This window comes from Chelmon rostratus, chromosome 5 (assembly GCF_017976325.1).
Source record: "Chelmon rostratus isolate fCheRos1 chromosome 5, fCheRos1.pri, whole genome shotgun sequence".
In the NCBI taxonomy this organism is placed as follows: Eukaryota; Metazoa; Chordata; class Actinopteri; order Chaetodontiformes; family Chaetodontidae; genus Chelmon; species Chelmon rostratus.
In genome coordinates, this window is record NC_055662.1 from 10,773,296 (window position 1) to 10,791,797 (window position 18,502).

At 40.8% G+C, this 18,502-nt stretch overlaps 1 protein-coding gene across 1 annotated transcript in view; it reads right to left on the reverse strand.

The window, feature by feature from the left end:
• dapk1 (death-associated protein kinase 1) overlaps positions 1-18,502 on the reverse strand; it is an 85,494-nt gene that overhangs the window by 41,083 nt on the left and 25,909 nt on the right. Inside the window, exons 3-11 of the mRNA XM_041936940.1 lie at positions 17,627-17,848; positions 12,658-12,796; positions 9,148-9,277; positions 7,773-7,821; positions 7,544-7,570; positions 4,261-4,413; positions 2,216-2,261; positions 1,941-2,030; positions 1,284-1,376 (exon numbers count right to left, since the gene is read on the reverse strand). Of these exons, the coding sequence (XP_041792874.1) occupies positions 1,284-1,376; positions 1,941-2,030; positions 2,216-2,261; positions 4,261-4,413; positions 7,544-7,570; positions 7,773-7,821; positions 9,148-9,277; positions 12,658-12,796; positions 17,627-17,848 (949 nt within the window). The remainder of the gene's footprint in view (positions 1-1,283; positions 1,377-1,940; positions 2,031-2,215; positions 2,262-4,260; positions 4,414-7,543; positions 7,571-7,772; positions 7,822-9,147; positions 9,278-12,657; positions 12,797-17,626; positions 17,849-18,502) is intronic.

Here is an 18,502-nt window from a genome sequence, read left to right on the forward strand (position 1 = left end):
TTTGAGAAAAGTAATAGCACACCGATCCCGAACAATACGCACGTTTTGATATATAATTTGCGAGGGTTTTCTCAAAGCTGCGGGGCGAGTTTGAGGACGAAAACTTGGAGGAAGATGAAAAATAATAATAAGAAGAAGAAGAAGAAACGCGCGGGATAGTAATAAGTGACTCGGGGCTACGCCCCGAGTCACTGGCTCCTGCAGCTATTTCATAGCTGTAGGAGCCAGTGACTCGGGACGTTGCCCCGTGTCCCTAACAATCATTAGTTACAGCCTTATTACTGTTACTTTGGCAGCTCTCACACCCACTTCCCCAACTTACTTCCATCCTCTGACACTGAGAGCTTAACACAGAACACAAACAACTTCTTAGCTGAAAATTATAGAGGAGTGGTCGCACTAAACCCACCTCTGAGTAGAGACTTTAAGTAAAGTACTTAACCCTAGAACTGCTCAGCCAATAAAGACAAAGATTTATTAGAAAGCTTTAACTGGTAAACGTCAACAGCTGTTGCAGTTCTGTCTGTGTGCTACAGGGGGCGCAGCATCCTCATCATGTTAAGCTCTACCTGCCAGCTCACCTGTGACACGAGAAGTTGCTGCGTAATCCTTTGATGAGGCAACAGACGTGGCCTTGGCCCGCTGGCAGTGCTTTGTAAATGATTAAGCCACTCACTGAGGCTGCAGTGTTTACATCCCACAGGCTTGTCGGTATTGACAGACACACAAATAACATAAAAGCTCTTTATGTTATCACTGTTTGTGTACAAACTCATTCAAACGGACCTGCACATAGAGCAGCTTCCTTTTCTAGAGACACATTCCTGTGAGCTCAACCTGGTTTTAAGGTTACACTGAAATTCCAACAATTCTACCAACACCTGACCTGTGGCACTTGGGGGAAATGAGGAACAGATCAATTACATGAAGGAGCTCAAGATTCTTAGAGAGATTGCCGAGTTAGAAATACCAGAGCTGTAACTGAGAGCTCGGGGTTCTAATACGAAGATGCACTTCAATAAAAGCAATCTGAAACTCATTAAGATGCCAGTCTCCTGTCAATTACGTTTATTTGGCTTGTATTAAAGACAGGATAGGAGTGCAGAGACAAAAGTAATGGTTTTCTTGTGAAGCAGTGATGGTGTTAGTACCTACAAACCCGATCAACTGAATGAATTTGGATTAAGGTGTTGACTGCCCTGGGCTTCAATGTGTTTTTGTAGTTGCTCAGACGTTATATCTGCCAGTCTAAGACAACACTGGAGCAGATCTCCAGGACTTACCAAGGTGTCATCACTGCGCGCCACACTTATGTTGCTTCTGGACAGGAAGGAGCGAGACAGGCGGTTGCATAAGGAGATAAGTCGGACGGATTGCTGAGAAAAGAGAAGAATGGCAGTTCTTTGATTACAGCTTTATTTTGGTGAGGTATTGAATAAAACCTGACAATCTCACTTTTCTCAGACTATATTTACATCTATTGTCAGGTTTTGGAGTCAGTTTTATAAGTGTATAAATAAAGCTAAGTCAAAACGAGGTTACTGAAAAGCCAGAAGCTGCCAGTGTGCCAGGCTCTTAGTGATGGCCTGAGCAGAAGACAGGGATGTGGCGTGACAACACCGCCAAACCACCACAGATAAACAATCCCGGCATTTCCTGCAGGCTGGGAGCCGTGCTGGGTCAGCTGTGATGAACCAAATCAGACAAGGAGACAACCACTACAGCAGCACTGGCACTAAATCTGATGGTTATGGCATGCCTGCAGCAAGTGTGGTGACATCAAAGCAAGATGTCTGAGGAGGTATTCTGGCAAGAAGCTGTCAAAGAGCAGTGTTTGGGGAGATGTAATGAGTTACTGAGCAAGTTTTGTTGTAACGTGCAGTAATTTGTCATCCTGAAGCTTGAGTCTGGGTGTGTGAAAATCAAAGAAAAGTACTTACTTTCCATTTTCTTCGAGCTGCAAACTTCTTGAACTTTTCCATGTTGACAGCCGACTCCTTTCTGCTCAGAGCTTGTTGAGTGTCTTTTGGCTAATTTCACATACAAAACACATCTATTGAAAAACAAATCTTGGCAAAGCTAAATTTGGTTGAGAATTAATTAGTTGACGCTTGGCAACATTCAGTTTATCAACCCAAACCATTTCAAATAGCAGCTACTGCCACAAAATTACAAATGTTTTAAATTAAATAGCCAGCTAGCAAAAGAGTCCAACCTTGATCCAGGGGTGCTGGAGGCTGTCCTGGATCGTCATTCTCTTTCTGCAGGCAGAAAATTTAAGGAGACTCAGAAATGTGAGCATGTTTAGATAGTTAAGAGTCTGATTCAGTGCTTTCTGGTGTGATACAGCATATTTAATCTTCAAAGCAACACAGGTATGAGCACAGTTCACCTTCAACCAAACTACTAATTAATGTCAATTATTTTTAATTTCAAGAGCAGAAAATGTGACCTCATCCATGGGTGGTGTGTGGAGTAAATGATCCAATTAAAGGTGCTCAAGTGGGTGATTAAAAATAAATCAGGCCTTTAATAAATATGGGCCAGTAGATTTAAAAAATACACAAACTTGGCTTCCATCATTGTGTGTTGAAAAGTAACTGGAATTTGATTTTATATGCCACATCAACCCACACATGGAAGAGGACATATTTTTTTCCTATTTAAATTTATTCTTCTCTCTTCCAAGAGCACTCATGGTTGTAAAGGACAGAAGCACTACTGTTGGCACTATATCTGCAAAAATAGATGAGAGATTTAATTTATAAATGCAACCTCCTGACTATGAGTCAGAGACATGGATTGCTGTCTACAGCCAACAAAAAGCTGTGGATAAACTGAACGAGAGATTACACGAACGCAGACAACAAACACAGCTGTGTGCAGATGGATAGGAGAAGGAGCCGCTCCTATTTAGCTAGAAAGAAAAGATGTTGATACAGTTGTGAGATACTAATGCTCCCATCTCCCTATAAAATCATCATAATCCTCCCCGATCCTTGACAGAGTCAAGAACAACATTACCAGTACAAACCCACAGATCCTCACTCTCCTGAATGTACCACATGCACTGGTATAATTATAGTGAAAAAGAGACTATGCTGGTGCAGCCCAGTGTCATGGGCAACATTATTAAACAGTGATGTGTGTGTCTCCTTCGAGTCTTCGTTAATCTTCCTGCCAGCTGAGTGGATCCATGCCCGCTAACTCTGTAGATCAATTAAAAGCCGCTCCATTTTGATGCTCTCAGTCGGGGATTTCTAAAAGCCCCATTAGTTCCAGTATGTAAAGTCAGTCTCCTCTTTACCCACTGTCAGTTTGAAGCAACCCCTGCCTTTCCTTACTTTATCCTGTCGAAATGAAACACCTGTAATTCCTCACCCGTCAGCCTGCCCGCTATCGCTCCATTGTTATGAAGAAACAGGAGAAAGAAAAAGAGTTTCGATACCATGAACTGTCTTCAACTACAGCTGTAGCCATTTAGTTGTTGCTAGAGAAACTTGGTAACGAGGGAGAGATTTTCACAGTTTTATTATATCTGTGGTGGGCCTATATTTAATGTTCTTGACAGCTTTTTAGAAAAAAAAATGAGCCAATCAAATTCTGATGCCAATTTTTCACTTTTGGTCACATTTAACAGACTTAACGACATATATGATCAATATAAAAATCGATCATAACAATAATCATTAGTTGCATTCCTCGTTCACTCTTTTGGAAACAACACACATCTTATTTTCATCCACCTCATGTTGTACTGTTACTAAACCTAATAGTGCACTCTCACTCCTAGTGCCAAAACAAAAGGCTGCAGGTGATTTTTAATGGAAGTTGGTGACATGAAAGTACAAATTGAGGTCTGACACTTGTCGCTGTGTGAGCTAGCTTCGACTTTTTTCAGTGCTCCAATGACACTGTGAAGCACCAATCAATCATGTCAGTTTTTTATCACCATTTCCACTCCCCTTCTCTCTCCCCACAATTCCTGTTCTTTCTGCTCTGTCTAACAAATAGAAGAAAAACTTATTCTTGCCGCTAACCACAATGCACAATGGCTAGCCGTGGCGGGGTGTTATTTAGCTAGCTGACACTCTGATGATGACATAAGTGCTTGAGCTGGAGCTAGCTACACTTAGCCTTTTGTAGCTTGTACTGTGAACATCGTTCAAGAGCATGTACATGATAGCTTAAAAGTCAGATCAAGCAGATTTATTTCATTCCTGTCTTCGAGTATCGATCAGAAAGAGGGATAGTACATACTTGGGGTCTTTGACAAGCAGCCTTGCTATGAAGTCTTTGGCCAGGATGCTGGTGTTGCTGAAGAACTCCTCGTCAAACGTGTAGTCCACAGCCGACACGTTGGCCAGAGTCTCCTGCTTGTTGTCACCCAGGAAAGGAGACGCACCACTTAGACTGCATGACAGGACACAGGTTAACAAGAAGGTTAGAGGTGTAAACACTAGCTGTTGTTTGGCAGAGAGACAATGAAGACAATGCAGTAACACACCACTTTTGAAAGTATAACGCACAAAAAATGTAACAAGATCATTTGAATTTGATGAATTTTTTTTTGATGCCATGTTAAACTCCATATTCATGCTTTAATCAACTCAACAAAGTCAGGACCTCCAATCTAATCTGCTTTGACAACAGCAACACTTTCTCATCATCTAACTTGTCCCAGTGGGTCTTCTAATCAAGGGGAAATGGAAGACACTGGATTTCAGCTCAAACACTAACTCAACCGCCGCTGATTAGCTCTGGCCCTCGAAATCGAAACCGAGACAGTACTACTCGTTGATGTAGGGAATGTGATTACAGGGCCTCGCAGCAACTAATGGCGACTCATTAGTCAAGCCTTGCTATCAAACTGAAGTATTTGGTGTGTTAGTCAAACACTATCACAGGAAAGCCAGCTGGACGGCTCTCAGTTCCACTGAATATGTGAGCGGTTTGAGTGGAGTGCAGGAATTTCAATGCACTTTCACACCTCTTAATTGAACACAGGCAAAAAATAAGCGAGGGGATAATGTGCACCAGCTCGAGACAAAAGCATGTCTTAATGGACAAACCAAGACACAGTACAGCACACACTGGGGTGAGCGGTCATGCATGTTGATGAGGCCTCTTAGAGCCAAACAACGCCAGTGAAACCTCTCCAGCTCATCAGCACCAGCCGCTAATTAACATGCCAGCTGGGACAGACACGGAGGTGGCCCAGGTCAAGCTCAAGTTGAGTGGAAATGTATGAATTTATCGACTGTATAAGGCGCAGCTGCTGGCAACAAACAAGTAATTAAGGCAATTCTTCACCAAGCCAGGCAGTAAAACCAGCAGGAAAGTGTTAAGTCAGGATGCTGCGGCCAAATTTCATCCACCGTATTCCCAAAATGCTTCCTGAATGAGACTTAAGCGTGCAGTATGCACAGTTTGTATGCTGAAACACACTCATCTAACAATCTGCAATTCAAATTATGGTTCCAACAGAGACTAACGTCACATCGCCACTTGCTGATTCACCATGTTTACCCAAGTGATTTCAGGTTACATTATCTCAGACAGGTGGAGTCTTTCAAGCTCTAAAAAATGCAAACAATACAGCAGTATCTTTTGTTACTACTTGGCGCTTCTTAATGGGGCTGTTAGTGCAGTTTTCATCACAGTGCAGAATTCAGGTCATTACTCATGCAGAATGGTCCCATTAAGAGTTTGGAGATGCTCCCAAAAATCACCCCAAATTGTATATTTAATTATTCCCAGGCACTTTTCCCCCTCGCGTTGTTTTTCCACAATAGGAGGGGAGCAGTGCAGTGCACCTCAGTGTTGCTCGGCTGTGATAATAGGCAGTGAACAATCTATTTTCTACCGTGCCAGCCAGAGCTGTGACAGCTGTGTGGGTGGACAGCATGAACAAAGATCGTGTGCGTATGTGTACGATATGTATGTGTACTCTGTGTGTGCGTGCATGTGTAAGAGTGTGTTCATGTAATGTGGAGACAAAATGATGCTTTTTTTAATTAATGCAATGCTTGCAGCTCCTCATTATGTAATAATGAGGGATCATTTGAGTTGGCATTTGGCATTTACCGTTACTTCCCCTTTATTTACTTTGCTGTGTTTTGGTGAAAGCTCTCAGCATGTTTGTGTGGGCAAATTCACCAAATGTGCAGTTTTGTGCACACATTTTGTGTTTGGCCTCATGTAGGTGTCTCTCTGAAGGATAAAGGTTTGTGGGAGCTCAGAGAAACCTCACAGCTGGGTGTGAAGAGAAGGGACAGCATCATCAAGCGCACAGATCAACAGCGGTTGATCTGTGGGTCGCTGAGGGCACGAACTTTTCTCTCGCTGTTGAATTAAACTGTGCCGACATGTCTGCAGACAGCTGTTCAAGGAAGTTGGTTGCTTTAGGATCAATTTGTTTACTGAATTATAGACAAAGTAGCCATACAAGTTAGACATTAAACACAACTTATTATCACTTTCATTTTGAGGCTTGTGTACAACTGCCTCTCAAGTAGTCTCAAGTGGCTATTGCAGATTTGATAAAACAGTCAGCTGTATCTACAGATTGTGGTCCAAAGGGAGAATATCCAATCAGGCCTTCTGTTCTGAGGTCACACCCCCTTCATTAAGATCATAGAAGACTTCGAGGACCTGGGACAAAGTCCAGAGTCAGCTAGCTACACTCGCCTCTAGCAGCCAAAACAATGCGTTTTTAAAAACCTTACATTTTTTCTTTTAATTTTCAATTGCAATTTTCACAGCTGTCAACAGTGCAAGAAGGAACTGTACACTGTAAAATGTTGCAGTGGGAAATATAACAACTTTTAAGTTAAAATATGAAAAGCTTGTTAGAGAAGTCAAAAGATTGAAGACCTTCTGTTGGATACTTAGTCAATGATGATAGATCATAATTTATTTGCTGATAATATTTTGTATTAATGAACTGAATTTGCAACATAGCAAAAGCTTTAAAATAAATGTAGAGCAAAAAGTACAATATTTTGTTCATTACTGTTCAATGCAATAATGGCAGATGGCCTTTAAATGAATAAGTAAGCTATATAAAACATTACTGAACATGTTAATGAATATAACAATACGAAAAAAGAGCAAAACTTAATTGTAGGCTTCATAGTTTGATGTAATTCTGGTTAATATAATGTGGTCAATAAGGACTCACAGATGTTGGATATTTAATAAGAACAGTTCAGATCTTTTGAAATGAAATGAAACACACCACCTTCACACAACTGCTGAAACAATACCATACTCCAAAGCACTGAAAATGCAGTGTTAACATGCTTGATGGTCCTCGCTGTACATTATTGATGACAAACAGCATACACGGGTCAAAGAGCAGCCAGTAACCTCGACAAACACGCTGCCTGACTGTCATTCTAGTGAGCCCTGGAGTTTGTGAATGCGAACACAAAGGCGAAAGAGGCTGTTGTAAAAACAGGTTAATCCATGTTTCCTGATCATGATCGTTTCCGTTGTCACACAATTATAAATCATGACTGGTAGCATTTCAGATACTTACAGGATGTAGGTTATCACACCGACACTCCTGAGGAGAGGCAGGGAGAGAGAGAGAGAGCGAGGAGAGATTTTTACCATCAAACAGTTAATCTCGTCTCCAAACAGTCTGACAGCAGAGCATCATGGACAACACAAGTTCACAGCACACGCTCTTCAGACAAAGGAACGAATGCAAACAGCATACGTCCATAATGGCCATTGTGGAGCTGATAGAGTCTTTATTTACTCACCACATGTCTGCCTCCAGTCCCAAAGGTTCATAGTTGACTACCTCTGGAGCTGTGAGGCAAATGCACAACACAGATGATTATTATGAATCAGGTCAACACGCAAATATCACACACACACACAATGACAGCACACCAACTTTAACTTTAATTTAATTTCCTCTGATTATTTCTTTTCTTCTTGCAACGCATTCTTAATCAGTGTTGCTTGAGTGTGTTATCTCATTCTGTTGGGTTCACAGATTTCTAGAGGTGTTGTTGTTTTATAAGGCGCTGTTTTTTAAATCACACCTGCAAGAACTGTGATTATTTCTCTTCTTTTCTGTTGTCCGATGTGAGAATAAGTATTTTCATTAATAATTCATGATATGAAGCACAGTTCTGTGGGAGAGAGGATGAAGCCCCCACCAAAATTTGATGCCCATCTGACAGTTAAGTTTCAAGTTAATGGATTTAGTCACTCTTATTATTTTTCTGTGTCTTACCTCTATTTAGGGAATAATTCTGAAACTACAGTTTCCGTAATCTGGGAGCTTTGGGGATGTATAGTTTTAATTTTGGCAAACTGGCATCAAAAGTCTGCCGAATTAGTTATTTGCAATTCCTCGTTTGCAACATACCCACAGATTTACAGACCACTATCAGGGGAAATTGAAACATAGTGATTCTAAGGCAAGTTCAAGGAGCATCTTTTTTTCAAATGGGATTCATGAAAGTATGGAAGTTTATTGACAATGAGGAGAGACACGGAGTGTGGTTCTGAAAGGTAAATCTCATAAATGACATTTGCATGAATTTATGATGCATTTTTCCTGATCATTTTTAGTATCTGATGAAGTTTAGAGCCGTCAGGCCCGTTTTCCAGCGTCAGCGATCCAAATCCTGATTTTGGCTTTCTGCCACTTGATCTTTAGACCATTTAACTGCTGCCACCCTGCTGAACTGGGAACAGGCTCTTGTTTTGGCCTGGATGATAGTTATGGCTGGTCGTGGGCACTGATGTCAGGCAGGAGGGTACTGGAGTGTTGGTGGCTGCCCCGGGCAAAGGGGTAGGTGAGGGGAGATGGGATAGAGCCGCCGATGTGCCTATGAGTGTGTGTATGTGTATTTGTATTGGCAAGAAGCAGCAGCTCTAATAATCTCCAGTCTATTATCAGGTCTCTCTCACTTAGTCCCTATGGCACAGTTGGCACCTGCTCTCACAATACGCAACCCCTGGAATAAAGCCAGGAAAACAGGGTGGTGTCAGTGAGTGTGTGTGTGTTTGTGTTTGTCATGTGCATTGGAGTAAGGATGGAAGTATATTTGCACAAACTCATCGCAGCAGGAACTGTTCAACAAAACATCCACACACATCCACATACACAGAGATACTGACCTACAAATTCTGGAGTTCCAAAAATGTTTTTAAAGTCATTGCCAAAATCTATCTTGTGGGCCAAGCCAAAGTCAATGATCTTGATGCGCGGGTGAGGCACTGAGCGGTTCAGCAGCATGATGTTCTCCGGCTAGAAAGAAAGCAAAGGAGAGACAGTTAAAAGGGTGAGAGGGAGAAAGAAAAAGGAGACAGGGAAGACAGACAGAAGCAGGGAGAAGTGGACTGACAGATTGGACATCTTTTTAAAGGCCAAACTCTACTGACCCTTTCTTTCTTCAGGTGTTATTAGCATGCAGCCAAGTGTGAATCATGATTTCAACGAGGAATAGATATGGTGATCACAGAGAAGTTAAAGGATGAATGTTGAAAAATTGTCCCCTAAATTATCAGTGGAGGACACAAACACAAGTGTAAACAAGGGAGTGAGCTGCAGAGTCAGACACAAAACCAGGAACAGGCTGGCAGGAAGGAGGCTCATCAGCCATGGAAATCCTATGCAAAACACGAGTACAAACCTCTCGAGGAAGTGGTAGAAAGGAAAGGACGGCAAAGATGTGCTTTACCCAAAGCCAAACAACAGAAGCCGGACATTCCTAAGGATACAATGCCTCTTTTAGACGAAGACATCTTCCCTCCGAACCTCATCCTTTCGGCACGACTATAAGCCGAGCTTGAGGATTTAGTCTGGGAAGGAACAAGAGCAGATTGGCTGTGGGCAGTAACAGCAGGGGCCTCGAAAATACAAACTACAGCTCAGCTCGTCGGTTTTGTTCTCCGCTCTGTAACCATCCATTCGCTTATGTTAATGTTGGAATGCAGGAGAATAATATCAAATGCGGGTTACAAACTGTTTTAGTGTCTGTCTGCACCATCCGAACACCTTCAATCCAGTGGTGGAATGTAATTAAGTGCATTTACTCAAGTACTTTGAGGTATTTGTACTTTGTGTCTTGTCTTTTCATTCATCTTTAATGAAAATAACCATTAGTTACAGTTCTTTACTTCAGCCAACTACAATGTAGTAAAATGCTGCCTTTACAGTAACGCATGAGTAATAATATAATGATATACAATAGTATAACAGTCACAAGGGACATTTTCCTGCACTGAGTACTTTTACTTGTAATACTCTAAGTACATTTTCCTGATTAAACTTGCTGTACATACTTTCACTGAAGTAATATTTCCAATGCAGTACTTTTATTAGTAACAGAATATTTTTACAGGATGGTAATACTTCCTCCACCACTGCTTAAATCAAAAGTCAAGTGAATTTGACTGAAGCCACTTTTACTGCAAGCTCAATAAGCAGAAACACACACAGATCTCTCCATAACATAATAAAAATCACAAGGATTAGAGCACTAATCTGAGCATCAGTAATTTATGATACAGGAGGAGATTTAAGTTTGGGGATTTTTAAAAGCTGGGTCTTTCCAAGAGTTTTCTATTAAAAGAACAACTTTAAATCATTTTGGTCATTCAATCCAGATACAAATTGCATATAAGATGACTGGCGGGGAGTCAGACATCATTAGTCTGTCCTGCCCAACATAATAAGCTCTTAAAGAAAATAAGCACATTGATCGGCAACATTACTGTCTCTGTAGAATGGATTTGACTTTAAAAAGAAAATAATTTGCTAAAAAATGCTTTGTTCAGTCAGGAAACCACATTTAAAACTGTGTCATGGCAGTTTAAAGGGGCCACAGAGAACATCAGGGGAGTTTTTATTTCTGAACCTGAATGACACCTGCTGCAAAAAAAAAAGTGAATAAATAGCCTTGAACTAAACTTGACAAAATGTCTTTTAAATGGTGTCAAACACAAGACAAGATGTTATCAGAATATGGGTGCACATTAGGGCTGAGCAACTGGACAAACATGTTGGCTCAGGTAAATAGGTGTAAGAATATTTTCTTTCTTGACATACTGTGAGTTTAGACTAAAATCACTACAAGCAGAATGGAACGAACAAGGTTATTTCAGAGAACTGGTCTTCTTATGCGGGGACTCCCCTGCGTACCACACAGACACCTGTACCAATATAGCTGCATACGATGGTTGTTGGTTGGTTGGTTGGTTGATGTTGTTGCTGAAGGTAGCAAGTTGGAAAATTTCAACATATTGCCCAACTCTAGTGAACATAACCTTCCAGCCTCTGGAGTGGAATACTGCTGTATTGCAGAGAGAGATTAAACTAAACAAATTAATATGAGTCACTGCTAGACAGTGAATAACAGCAGCTGAAATCCAAAGCAGAGGCAGCAGCGGTTGGTAAAAGCTTCACCACTGACCAGAAGTGGCTGGCTGGGCATTGAGGCTATTATTGTCTGCAAACCCGGAGGCCGAATGTCCTGAACTCTGACGGATGACTTGTGAAGATTGTTCTGTAAGTGCAGGAGCTGGTCTGGACCGCTTATTCTGAAGACGCCATGCGTGCAGCCGTAAGTGGACAACTGATCAATGATATTGATTGAGATTTAAATAAAGAAATATCACAACAATACACCTAACATAAAAGCAGTGTAATGTTCAAGAACCTCACATACGTAATAGTGCGTCAGTGCTGGTAGGCTGTGAGTGTGCCATGACCTTTTCTCCTTCCCCCCTGGAGTTTTTTTGTTGTAAACTACACACACTCCATAATAACAAGGAGAAAAACCAAAAATAAGCCAAAACAGATTAGTCATGGTAAATATCCTCAGATAAATTGGCTCCAAAAACACAGACACAAAGGGAAACTGACATAAAAAGAGGTGCAAAAGAGGCCGACTAATGCAAAAAAGAATCATATATTCACATAACGCTGAAAAGGCAGTTCACCAGCGAGCTGGCATTTACGATAATAGATGTGAACTACTCAAGGGGGACTGAACAACAGAGAACACTTTACTGTGGCAAAAACATATGTCCAGCTGTGTTGTCTAAACATGACATGACCTTGAACAAGTCGCTGTCATCATCTTCTGCATCCAAAGTGTTTTCATGGAAATCTCACAATCATCAGATGAGTGCAGCTCTTCTCCTCTAAAATTGTACAATTATGTTTTTGGTTCCCATTTTGAGGACACGACCAAGATCACTTAAAAAGTCTAATTTGCATTTGTTGGAACTGGCTGAAACAAAGGATCTACGAAGGGCAAATGTGTGAGTTGTGTTGTTATTGCTGTGTCCCAGCTCCATACTAAATACTAGGATATATAAAGAACTATAATTTGATAGACGATTTGTAGTTAGTACACAAGAAGTCAATGTACAGTACTTTTCTGTGTCAGAAGTCAATCAAACTGCGACCTTGGGATGCCACTGTCAATCAAACTTTAAATCATATGAATAGAATTGGGACACATTTAAGCTTTATAGTACAATATCAGCATGTACAAGACAAGCTGACAAAATGGACAATATGATAAAAAGTTGCTGAACTCCTGCTTGTAAACCATGACTGACAAAAGGAACCAGACATAACACAGGGATGACATCTTCTATTTTTTGGCACTGCAGTACCTTAAGGTCAAAGTGAGCGATTTGCTTGGCGTGTAGGTAGAAGACTCCGTCCAGGATCTGCTTGAGGAACTGAGTGGCTTCCTCCTCGCTCAGCGACTCCTTCTCTGCCAGGAAGTCGAAAAGCTCACCGCCGGCCACACTGGATGAGGAGAGACAATGACGGAGAGAATTAAAATGCAAGATCTCTCTGATCAGAGCCAGCTACAAATCCCTGCTTAGAAGAGCTGAGCTGATGTAATCTAATCATCCTGGTGCATTAGAACACGACCAATTTACACATTTAAACCAGCCCTGTTTAAATAATGAAAACTCTCCATGGAAACAAAGGGGAGGACATAGGAAAATGAATATATCACAGTGTTTTTTGATTGGACGATTTAGAAAATATCTGGAACAGGTTTCTGCTAGACCGGGGCAAAGATGACATTAATAGGACAGAGGAAGTTAACGGTCTGCAGAGAAGAAGCAATAAAATAAGCTCAAGTGTGATCATTCACTGAATCATGAAAGAAATTTACTTATTTATCAAAACAAAAATTAACACTAAATGATCATAATCACAGCACAAAAGTACTGAAATATTGGGAATGAATCACTCAGATCAATGAAGTACAATACTGACATACATTGATTTCTGTCCAGTTTTGGGCAAAAGAGATTCAACAAAAGGGTGAAAATCGACTCATGTTAACTCAGTTTTTGGTGTCATGGCTGCAGAATTTAATTATATTGTTTCTTATAAAATCCTTTTAAGCCTGTTACTATCAGTATCAGTACTTCTTAAACACTGCCAAGACACCACCCAACATTTTAACTACTAAATCTTATAAAGGTCTATTTGGGTCCATTTTAAATAAGAAGTGAAGATTGTTCAATAAAACCTTAATGTGATTCAGCGTTTAGCAAATAAAGGGAGAAAAGTGGAGACGGGGGATTTATTACGGCCACAGAATGATAATGAGAGTGAAAACCTGCAGTCATGGAAGGTGTGACAGAAAAGGCAGAGGAGGGAGAAAGAGTGCAGATAACTGTAATTATAGTCATGCTTATCCAGTCGTCGAGTGTTCGCTCAGCCAAACACATGCAATTGTCATGTGTCAATTGACACTGTCTCAGTTTAGGTTTATCATCCATCAACCATCACGACCATTTTATTTTCTTGTATTATATAAACCTTTTTTTTTTTTTTGAATAATGTTTATTTTCATGTTGCTGTACAAAAAAATACCACCAATTACTGCTTTCACAAAATTATCTGCAGGAACAGAAACCTTGAAACACACGCCCATACAAGCAAGCACCGCACACACAGACACACAGACACACACACACCTCCCTTGAGGGAAGAAACACCAGACCAGCTGCACAGCTGGGACCTCCATCCCCTCCTCCCACCAAACGCCCACTCTACAGTGCAACTTGGATGTTCATTTCATCATTTGCTTTAGTGGTTAACAGGGTGTAAATGCACAATCACAGATGGAAATCGAGGTTTCTGCCTGAACATGTCACCCATGCCTCTTTTCGTATGGGTTGATCAATGTTTTGTGCCAAAGGACTGTCACAGTTGTATATACCCAGGGTGCAGCAGGAGGAGGAGAGGATGTGGAGGACAAAGTGGCACAACATCATGCCAGATATTTTTAGCATCCACATGTAACCTGTTGTTTTAACTGCTCAGGACCAGAAAAACTGAAACAGTGTTACCAGCTTTGACTGTTAATTTTAACCAGGAATGGTGTTTTTGTATTGTAATTTATACCACGAAATGCAACCGAATTAAAATTATTCACTTTTCACTCTAAGACTGTGCATGAAACAGGCCATCTTTTATCATCCCCTCCAGTAGATGACGTTTATTAAATCAATTAAATAAATAACTACAATTTTCCCAGCATTTGGCACTTTGTAAGTTGTCGAGTCAGACCCGGTCACAACTCTCAGTCAAGTCTATTACGAGAGCTCCCTGCAGAAAAAAACAAGCTAATGAATTTCCAGCATTTTCTTCTTTTGTTCCAGCAGCCATGGAGCATTACTGGTACAAGCTTGGCTTTAAGCTGAGTCACTGCCTGCCTACTGTCTGATGAAACAGGATCACTCCCTAAACAAAGCATGATCTCCTTAATTTATAAACCCTGATTTTAGCTATTAATAATGTGCAGAGGGGGTCCCGCTGAAGGGGGTTCTGGCAAAAACAGTCCCAGAAAGTCAACCATGGTTCTACTTTAAGAGAAATTAAACAGTACCTCATTAGACACTCACAAATGTGCAAGCACCCATACCAGGTCAATGGACTTGAAGCACGTGCCTTGTGTTATTTATTGATAACCTCACAAGCATCAAGGCAGAGGAGAAACTTAAGGCTTCTGTGACAACACAGTTGGTGTGGCCTTCTCTCTGGTGTTTTGGCATTTGATAAGTCAAACAAACATCATGTCATGAGTTCCTCAGAAGCAAATCTTATCAAATCAGTGGGTCAGAGTGCATCTTTCTGGGAGTGTTTGTCAAGAATAAGTTTGGGAATTCATGCGCCAAATCACTACGACAGACTGGCCAACAAAATAAAACACCATATCTCCACAGACCAGAACAGTAGCCATGATATTAAACATTACATTTAAAAAATGTAGATGCTTTGAACTATCACCTGTGACATATTTGCTTTTCCTTTGGACATGTACATCGCAGAACCACCTGAACACAGACTTTTGCTGTGCATTTGTCAATGCAAGCTAAACTTTAGCAGTGGGGAAAACAAACCATTATATTAAGTCTGATTTCTCCTATCATGACACAGCTCAGGGGATGTAACAAAAAGGGAGTTGTATAAGAGATTAATTACACAAAACCCCTTTTATTTAAATTGAACTTGACACAATTAAACAATGCAGTGTGGAAGTGAGCAATATCATCAGTGAGAGCAAAGCTTGAATGTGTGAGATACAGTATGTGCTGTGGAGGTGTTGGAGCCAAACTGAGCAAAACAACATAGAGGATGGATGCCAGCTGGTAGAGGGAGAGCGAATGGGCCAGTCTTAGAAAGGCTTTATGGTCTAAGCAGACCACTGATGACTGATGAGATGTTTGAGTCTGACCACCCTGACCCAAAACTCTACCATGCCCCAAAAAACAGCAGTAATAACTGGGACCAGTCCACCAGAGTACACCAGTCATTCAATCCAACCAGTCACATGCTGCTTCTGCACTCTTTACAACCTCTCAAGATTTAAATGACTGCAGTTAAGGACTGATCTAGCATGAAAACATCAACGGAATAAATAATCAAATAACTTACAAAAGACAATAAAAAACATTCCATTGCTCAGTGAAATGGAAGTTTTCTTGTTCATGTTAACTTTTATTCAGGGAGTAGTGGCTCGTTCCAGCAGCTGCTGGCTATAATGCCATGCTTTCAATGGACCATAGCAGTAAATTGGACTTTTCTCAGACACATTTTCCCAGACATGCAAGCTGGCAACTTTCACAAGTTCACTTCTACATCTTCTGGGCTTATCCTGCCGACATAAAGACAAGTTGATTTGATTAACTCGAAAGAAAAGATAATCGATGGATTCTCCCTAATGGGTTGGATCATACAGTTTCAGCAGCGGCACTACCAGACACTGAAAACTGCCTGCTCAAAAGCAACTGTGTTCAACTGAATTCATGTACATACGTCACAGTAGTTCTGAGATTCATAGAGGCTTTGTTGTTTTCTCTGGTATTCTTAGTAAACATGTATATACATAAAATTAGTGGATAATGTACAGTTAATACTGGTTAAGACAAGCAAACCAAAGCCACGGCACTCCACAAGACTATTCATCTTTTCTTACTAACAATAATATTATTAGCACTGAGCTGCACGTGTGCATGACTGCAAACCAAATGTTCAACTGAGCAGCATGCTTCTGTCTACAAATGTATTCAGATAACTGATTGCAGGGATAGCCCCGATGGTAATGGAACTGGTTTTTCACATTTTCACTGTTTAAATCTGAAACCTAACAGTCTAGAAAGTTGTCAACCAAACGAGGAGCACAAAGAGTTCATGTTGATGTGTCTTGAAACAACAGCACTTTTTTTGTGCTTTGGGTATGAGGAAACATTAGCACAATTCTACAGGTGGTGAAAGACAGCAACACTAGGTTCAGGTGCCTACAGACGGCTTTCTTAGAGGAGTTCACTCACTCAGGATGTTGCAGTGCTGCACAGCCATCTTTCCAGAACCTGTTATTTTCTTACTAAAGTTCAACTCTGAGCTGTCTAAAACAGGATTAAAACGGCTTCATAACAATAAATGGGATCATTTTTGTAAAGCTAAAGGTATTCATTTAAGCTATTTGGGATTCTGATTTTAAGAATTCTCTTCTGAAGCATTATTCAGTGTAAAATGAACCATGGACTTATTATTCACACACGCGCTGTACTGCAGGCCTGGACTGGTTTTCCACTTGTTAGTTCTACTTTGCAATTCTATCGCATGTGATCACTGGTCAGGAATGTTGTCCAGCAAACGCAGCTCTCAACATTACACTCATTACTGATGGATGTCAGGTGATCTACTGACTGAGGTGGACTGCATTGTGCTTTTGTGCTTATTTGTTTGGAATAAGCTTGTCGGGTGGATACTAATAATGTAAACATAAATGACCTTATAGTGTTTGGAGTTCAATGTAACCTGGTAAAACTGGTCTGACTGGGGCTTAGTGAAAAAGTGGCCTTGAGCCACAATACACCTCTAACAGCTATAGTCACATAGTCAATTGACCCTGAATACTGGTTACTTTGAGAACTTGTGATCACCACATGATATTTATTCTACAAATTTTACTACTGTACTACTTAGCCTGTGGAAACAACTACATTTTTTAGCCTATTATGCAAGGCATAAATCTTTTCCCATTACATTTAGGAACCTTACACTACCAAGCACGGAAGAACAAAAGAAGAAGACAAGGACACTCACAGCTCCAGGATCAGAATGACCTCTGCTTTGTTTTCAAAGACCTCGTGAAGCGTGATGATGTTAGGGTGCTGGATCTCCTTCAGGATGTTCACCTCGCGCTCGATGTCCTCCCTCGTCACCCCTCGTCGACTCGACTTGCTGCGCCGCTTCTTGATGAATTTGGCTGCGTACTCCACACCTGTACTCCTGTGCCGACATCTTCGGACCACAGCAAACTGGCCGCTAGCAAAGGGACGACAAGAGGAGATGGTCAAAGGTGCAGCAATCCTTGAAACATCAATAGTGAATCTAAAAATCTGCCTGCGAGCATCTCTAAAGCCCACTAATTAATATGCTACATCTCGTTTGTGTAGTCTATGCAAAAGAGGTGCTGGAAATTGGATTTGTTACCTTTGAACAGAGACAGGCAAGCTAGTTTCCCCCTGTTTGTACTCTTATTGCTAAGCTAAACTTACTAGCTGCTGGCTACAGATACACATCTACCATACAGATAAACAATGTTTAATTACTATCATAAACAAATAAAACCATCAACAAGACTGAAGAAAACCACATCCACATAATGATCTCACCAAGCCAATTTCATTAATTTAAGATTACACAAAGGCCCATGAAAATATGCAAATAACAAGACGCAATATACAGTATATGAAAACCACAACTTGATGACAAATAATGAAAGAGGACAGTGGACAATACTGACAAAATGAACAGTCGACAGTGAAGGTGTAACAGAAATATATCACACTGAACTAATCAATCAGCTACTAGGACACTCTGAAGTGTTTAATTCCCCCAGGAGTCACTACAAGTCGCAAATACATTAAAAAAACAGACTTTTGGCCATATCTGTATCAGTTTCAAAGTGGTAAACAC